Below are 7,414 nucleotides of genomic sequence, written 5' to 3'. Positions count from 1 at the left end.
ACACTGAAGGAGACGTCCGTCGGACCGCAGGGTTTCCGGACGATTCCGCGTGAGACCCCATCGTCGGTCCTACATGGCGGACGCGCTCGGGCGCCCCATATCCGCCCCATATTTGGGCTGGATATGAGAGGTGCCGGTTAGCCCGGGCGTTTGAGGCCCGTTTAAGAAGCCCGTCTGGATCGCATTTTCGTGACCGGTCAGTGATCAGGGCGTTCGCTGAGGCGTTTGAGACTGCTTTTACAAGCCTTTCTCATAGTTGTATCCAAACGTTACACTTTGAAATGTTTTGCACCAAAGCATAACATGCGCTCCGAGTTTGTGTTCTGCGGAGCATTTAAGCTCGCTACCACTTCTCTGCTCATCTCAGTGGTGTTCGCCAGCCAACGCAAACAGTTGCGCTCTGCACTCGTTTGGATGCTACTTCGCCACACGACAGCAGCGAGCAGCTGGCCTGACCCCTACACGTCATGTGTGCCCGTGATGCGAAACATGGACATTACGGAAAGAATTAATATCGCAGAACACCAGTCCTTATCTGTGACCAGCACAGCAGCAATCCAATGTTTTTGTACGGTAACTTCTCTTTCCTTACGGTTTGATATACTCCTCTGTACCAAGCAAAAATAGCCAAGAATCTGTAGGCTTACCATGCAGAGGAGGGAGAAACTCATTCCACAGTTGCGCATTTACCGAGCGAACCATGGTTGGATATATGCCTTGCTGCATGAAGAGCCAGGATAGGCCATCCATATATACCTTGCTTGATGCCACCGCCATTGTCGGCGTCCTCCCTCCGTCCTTTATTGCCACTTGCACAGCGCTGCTAGCCGCTGCTATTTATGTCGCTCCACCAGGGCCAGCTACGGTGACCACTGCCCAAGCCTGAGGCTGCGCGGCTCTTCCGCTCCACTTCTTCTGCCTCCCTCTGTTTCTCCCCCGCTCCAACGAGGCACCATCTGATAGGAGGAAGAGAAAGGTCCGGTCACCGCATCGCGTCGCGTGATGGCATTTGGGCTGCCCCGCGCCGCGGCGGCGGTGGTGACGCTGGTGCTCGGCCTCGCCGCGGCGTCGGCCGTGGCGGACGACGTGGAGATGGTGTTCCTGAAAAGCGCGGTGGCCAAAGGAGCAGGTATCCGCGTCACTTCGTTCCGTTCCTTTGCGCCACCATGACATTCTTGCATTCTTGCTATTCGACCGTGGTTAACATTTGCTGTGCACCCCTTGGTCGGCTCCTGGGCGCAGTGTGCCTGGATGGGAGCGCCCCGGTGTACCACTTCTCCCCGGGCTCCGGCTCCGGCGCCAACAACTGGATTGTTCACATGGAGGTAATTAGGCCACTGTAATTGAACTCTTGCTAATATTAGCAACGATGTAAATAGTCTTTTGGAAATGAAACGATCTCTTTTTACTAACATTATTTGGTTGGAAGGGAGGAGGGTGGTGCAAGACCCCTGAGGAGTGTGTGATCCGGAAGGGCAACTTCAGGGGCTCCTCCAAGTTCATGAAGCCACTCTCCTTCTCAGGAATCCTAGGAGGCAGCCAGCAATTCAATCCCGGTATGGCATACACCCTTCTGCCTTGCCCTCATGCAGTCACAACTTCCCCTTCTAAAACAGATCAATGTGGCGGCACCTTTTGCGATTTTCTTGTTGAATCACCCATGATTTTTCTTGCAGATTTCTACAACTGGAACAGAGTCAAGGTCAGATACTGCGACGGCTCGTCGTTTACCGGCGATGTTGAAGAAGTGGACCCTGTATGTTGTGGACTTGGATTGTATGCATTTTCATTTATGTGCAAGACATGTATCCAGATTGACCTCGTGTTTGCAATGCAGAAGACGAACCTGCACTTCAGAGGGGCCAGAGTTTGGGACGCCATCATCGAAGATCTGCTTAACAAGGGGATGAGCAAAGCAAAGAATGTATGTTCACTGCTGGTAACTAGTATCATTTCTTTCTTTTTTGACGTGATGCCGGTTTTATAGGGAAAAAGATGACACGTATTCATTTCAAACTTCAAACTATACCTGCAGTAGTGCATAAATCCTATTTGCAGTTCTTCTTGCATGAACCTTGCAATACTGAAAATTGAGGTGCTGCATTCATCACACCTTTTCAGGCTATTCTTTCTGGATGCTCAGCCGGAGGTCTATCGGCAATACTGCATTGTGACAAATTCAAAGACCTCCTTCCACCGTCGGCATTCGTAAAATGCGTTTCTGATGCCGGTTATTTTATTGATGGGTAAGTTTCATACTCCTGGTGTTTTATTGGTCATGAGTAGCCATTCATGTCAAGTGATCGTTGTCGTTATCATTGCAGGACGGATATTACCGGCAACAAGTTTGTCAGAACATCCTTTAAGAGCGTTGCAACCCTACATGTACGTCGTCTTCTGACCTTACAGTACTGGCCATATCCTAATGTTATCGGATGCAAGATCTCGCAATCACCAGCTTTATAATTCAGCACTATCTGCATTCTAGACCATTTTCTCAGTGACAATTAAACGCACCTTTTATTTTCACCGGTTCTTCCCCCACTACCATGAGCTTCAATCTTACCTGAATAATAATTTATGAACACTGCATGCAATTTTTCGCCATTTCGAGCCCGATAACCGTTTTAATCTCTTGCAGGGATCGATTAAAAATTTGCCATCTTCATGTACCTCGAGGGTATCACCTGAGCTGGTCAGTATTATTCACTTAAGATTGAGGGGGACGCTCTTCTACTAGCATGTGCACTAACATGAAACAAAAAAAATGTATATGCAGTGCTTCTTCCCGCAGCATGTCCTCCCAACAATGAAAACGCCGCTATTCATACTTAATGCGGCGTATGATTCATGGCAGGTAATTTTCATACCTTTTCCCAGCAATGCACAATGGCAGTAGTGTTTTCTTCTGCAGTATATATGTAATAACAGAGCTGCCAAGTAAAAAAAAGTAAAGATTTGTTCAAGCAATATGTTTCAGCGATGAATAGTACTAGTAACAAGCTGGCGCCTGCATTGCAGATCAGGAACATCCTGGTGCCTAGCGCCGCCGATAAGAAGAAGGAGTGGGCCAAATGCAAGGTTGACATAAAGGGCTGCTCCTCCAGCCAGCTAGTGACCTTACAACGTTAGTGATCTTTCCACCTGGCAATGATCTTCCCGGATGATCCAACTTTGATGTTCATCTGGCTTGTTTGATCATGTCACTTATCTCTGTTGTTTGTCATTTTTGGCACAGATTTCAGGGATGAGTTTCTGTCAGCGCTCCCTAAACCGGAGCAGTCTCCTAAGATAGGCATGTTCATAGACTCGTGCTTCGCTCACTGTCAATCTGGAGCCCAAGACTCGTGGAATGCCGACAGTTCCCCTTCGATTCAGAAGATGGTACGTCTAGCAGTTTTGATATTGGCCCAACAGTTTTCTGACGATTCAGTTTCGAACAATTTTAAATCAAGCGAGATTCGGTGAAAAATGTGCGAAACCCCGGTCGCAGCTTAGCTTATCTATGATCTTTTCATGTCTGTTTGCAGAGAATTGGCAAAGCTGTGGGGGACTGGTACTTCGACCGGGCTGTGTCTCAGCGGGTTGACTGCCCGTATCCCTGCAACCCGTCCTGCATTGACAATGAAGATGACTGAGCAATTGGGTCTGAACTTCATTCTCGAAAAGAAAAAAGAGTGGGTCTGAACTTCAGTTAGATGATGCAGGAATAACATGGATTAGACCACATCCATAGCTACAGGTAGAATAGGTGATTCTTCATAAGATGGTTACTTACCCGTTCTGTGTTTGTTGATGCTTACTGCTACTGAGAATAAAATTGAGGAGTTGTGGTGTGAACTTGCTGCGTGAAATGGTTATTTAGAATTGACAGGAAACCATACTTGCTATTTATTATTTCAGAAAACCAGATCTTTCAAAACTGATAGTCACGGCCCACATGTCATTAGCACATCAAGTGTTTGGGGGGAAGAGGGGGGGGGGCAATTTTTTTTTCCTAAAAGAGCAAAAGATAACTAGTAGATGTTAGTTTTCTGAGACAGTTATAGAAAATTGTACGGAATAGTTCTCTTTTGTGGGGAAAATAAGATCTAAGACGTTTTACGGTGAGAAACAAGCGAATACTTATGTCGTTTAAATATACGAGGGCATCTTAGTATAAAAATCATAGAAGTAAAATGATCTAATGGTAAGCTACATATGCTAGTCTAATAAAAATAAATAAACTCAAACGAAATAATTGAAATCACACTATTTTTGAAATAAACGGAATTACCTTCTTGAAAATATGAACAAAAAATTGAAATAATGTCTCAAAATAATTAAGATCGCCTTTTGAAATAATTGAATACATTTTTAAATAATGAATTAATTGGAACCACCTTTTTTTAGAAATAATGAATGACTCTTTCGAAAAAAATAGAATAGTTCTTGAAATAATTGTTTTCATATAATTAAAATCATTGTTTTGAAATAGTTGAAAACACTAATTTCAGATGTACAGTTGTGAAGTTACTAAAATAATAGACATAGAATTTGTGAGTGGACTTCACTCGTGTAGAGAATATTATTAGAAATAGTTACTGAAATCACCCATGTATGTTTTTCAAATACTTAAACTTATTGAAATGTTACGAGAAACATATATTTTGGAAATTTTGAATTAGTTCATTTCTCATAATAGCATAAACATCTTTTTTGAATTAATGAAATTCTTTATGTCACTTGTTTCAAATAAATGAAATCACGTTTTTTAAAGAGTTGGTTTTTGAAAAAGAAATAATTGAAATAATGAATTAACGGAAATCAGTTTTTTGCAATGATGAAATTGATTATAACATTTATGTAAAATAGTTGTTATCGCTATTTTGAAATAAATGGTACTACTTTTTGAAAAATAAACATGCCATAATTCATTTTGGAAATAATTGCAATCATACTATCTTGAAGTAAAATAAAAATCACTTTATTTTTGAAAATGAAATAGTTTTTGAAAATAATGGAATAAGTGAAATCATTGTTTTGAAATGATTACATAACATACACTAATAAGGCATGTGTATCCATACACTGCTAAATACGCCACATTATTGATCATCAAATTAGAGCCCTCGGTTTGGGTTCCTTTCCAACGGTTGCCTTCTTTCCTTCCGTCTCTGTCGACCAGCCTGTGAGTTCATCTTCCCACTATCTGCCGCTCAAGCTAGTAGACAGGGGGTTCAAGGGCGCTCCAGGGCGCTAATCCCTCAGGAGTCGGGACACATGTGTTCGAAGACTTTCTGGCTGTCATCAATGTGGTCAGGTCTGCTCCAGTACGAAAACAACGCGTCGGCGGCTCGGTTCTGAGGGCAACAATTGTCGCAAGAATCTCAATGTAATTTTTATTATATTTGAAATGATTTGAACTCCCGCTAAACTTTTATAATATATCCGAGTTTTTTTTGAAGAAAAAAGAACTGTTGCCACTCGGTGGGTGGTGGCTTCGTGGCACTGGGCATCGTACATTCCAAGCCGTGATCCTTCCAGAACCCCGAAGAGACACAGGAGGGAGGGAGGGAGCATTTTGAGTCACGGGTTGAACTGAACCCGTGAAATGCCCTGCCGTTTGTTTAATGGCGGCACGGCTTCGCAACAAAAGGGTCCAAATGCCCTTCACATGCGCTTGTTCCTTGTGATCCTCGGTCCTCCCCGTCCCTTTCTGCTGCTCGTCTTGAGCGAATTGCCCGCATAAACAACAAACTTTGATTTGATGGATCATCATCTCTCACCCACCGCTAGCTAAGGCTTTGGCTGCCCGGCCGGATATAAAGCACGCCGGAGCGAAGGTTTATCAGCTAGCTACTAGCTTCTTCTCAGCTCGCAGCTAGCTCCTCTAAGACACCATGAAGAAGAAGAAGCCAGTGCTGTTTCTTGCGTTGGACGCGCTACTAGTCGCTGCTCTGCTTCTTCCCGGCCAGTGCCAGGGGTCTCAAGGAGCCAACCTCACGGTGACCGGCACCGTGTTCTGCGACGCCTGCTCCTCCAGCTCCTTCTCCAACCACAGCTACTTCCTGCCAGGTTCCAATGTCGTACTACGCATTTCTTCCCTCGAATTTGTCTTGTATTATGCGTTTCAGCAGTTTCCTCCCGTGTTCTGAAGCGACCTACCTTAATTTGTTGGTCAGATGTGAAGGTGAGAATCGACTGCGCGATCAGAGTGAGCTCGGCTTCCAAGGAGGAGATCAAGATCACGGCCGAGAAGACCACCGACAGCCACGGCGCCTACCGGCTCGACATCCCGGCGGTCGCCGGCCTCGGGTGCACCACCGGCGGCGAGGCCGCGTCCTTCTGCCGGGCCGCCGTGCTGGACAACCCCTCGCCGCTCTGCGACGTGCCGGCCGTGACCACCACCGCCGGCCACATCTCCTTCTCGGCCCAGGACCCCGACGCGTGCCTCTACAACCTCAACTCCCTCTACTACCGCCCCGGCAAGAAGGCGGGCCAGTGCGACGGCGCGGGGGCCTCGACGCCGGCGGCCGCGCTGAACACGTCGCTCTTCTACTGCCCGCACTGGCCGTGGCCGCCCATCCCGTTCTGCACGCCCCGCCCCTGGTTCCCGCCCATACCGTTCTTCACGCCGCCGCCGCCGGCGTTCCCCTTTCCTCTCCCGCCATTCCCGTTCTTCACGCCACCGTCACCGCCACCGCCGGCTTTCCCTTTCCCTTTGCCGCCCTGGCCGTGGACGCCACCGGCGTCTCCACCGCCACCATCGTTCCAGTTCCCTCATCTGCCGCCGATTTTCTCGGCACCATCTTCGCCGCCGCCCCCGCCGCCGCCGCCTGCATTCCCGTTCCCTTTGCCGCCGTTTCCACAGCTACCTCCTTTTCCGCATTTTCCGCCTCTGCCATCGTTGTATTCGCCACCGCCTCCTCCGCCACCCCCTCCGCCGCCTTCCTTTCCTTGGCCTTTCCCGCCATTGCCATTCTTGCCTCCAACCGCAAGCCCTTCGGTCCCATCTCCTCCACCTTCAAGGCATTACCGGAAAGATCCGAGCACCTGGTCCTCTTCCAAAACCCAACCATAAATAAAGCAATAATAATAAGTATTTCAAGGAAAGGATTAAAAGTACATAATAGCAATTTATCTGCTCGTGCTAGGGACGGATAGTGGGTGTACTAGGCAGATGGATTCCTTTTCTGTTTGATTCACAGTGTGAGTCCGTGCTTATAATTATAATTATATGTCAGATTGTAAAAAGAAGGATTTCCTCTTTTTGAGATGAAAAGACTCTCTTCAGAGAGAAATGCAGTTTTATTGCGGCTTAATAATACAGAATTACCATTTCCCAGGTTACTGAATTTTTTTCCGGCTCCATTTGAATTTCTATCGCGGTGCGATTCTGGAAACGCTCCTCCTTCACTAGAAAGATGACATG

The 7,414-nt window shown here is 46.7% G+C and overlaps 2 protein-coding genes across 2 annotated transcripts; both read left to right on the top strand.

Annotated features, from left to right (window-relative positions):
• Positions 1-816: 816 nt before the first annotated feature.
• On the top strand, positions 817-3,840 carry LOC123046543 (pectin acetylesterase 7). Its single transcript, XM_044469941.1, has 12 exons — positions 817-1,129; positions 1,243-1,325; positions 1,430-1,556; positions 1,677-1,756; positions 1,838-1,924; positions 2,122-2,246; positions 2,325-2,385; positions 2,642-2,695; positions 2,780-2,857; positions 3,022-3,127; positions 3,239-3,384; positions 3,531-3,840. The coding sequence occupies exons 1-12, from the start codon at positions 1,003-1,005 to the stop codon at positions 3,636-3,638; spliced, it is 1,182 nt and encodes a 393-aa protein (XP_044325876.1). The 5' UTR covers positions 817-1,002; the 3' UTR covers positions 3,639-3,840.
• Positions 3,841-5,568: 1,728 nt separating this feature from the next.
• Positions 5,569-7,332, top strand: LOC123046544 (leucine-rich repeat extensin-like protein 3). The gene is made up of 2 exons (XM_044469942.1): positions 5,569-6,057; positions 6,165-7,332. The coding sequence occupies exons 1-2, from the start codon at positions 5,883-5,885 to the stop codon at positions 7,061-7,063; spliced, it is 1,074 nt and encodes a 357-aa protein (XP_044325877.1). The 5' UTR covers positions 5,569-5,882; the 3' UTR covers positions 7,064-7,332.
• The last annotated feature ends 82 nt before the right edge of the window (positions 7,333-7,414 follow it).

This window comes from Triticum aestivum, chromosome 2B (assembly GCF_018294505.1).
Source record: "Triticum aestivum cultivar Chinese Spring chromosome 2B, IWGSC CS RefSeq v2.1, whole genome shotgun sequence".
NCBI classification, from domain to species: domain Eukaryota; kingdom Viridiplantae; phylum Streptophyta; class Magnoliopsida; order Poales; family Poaceae; genus Triticum; species Triticum aestivum.
This window is presented reverse-complemented; position numbering and strand designations above follow the sequence as displayed.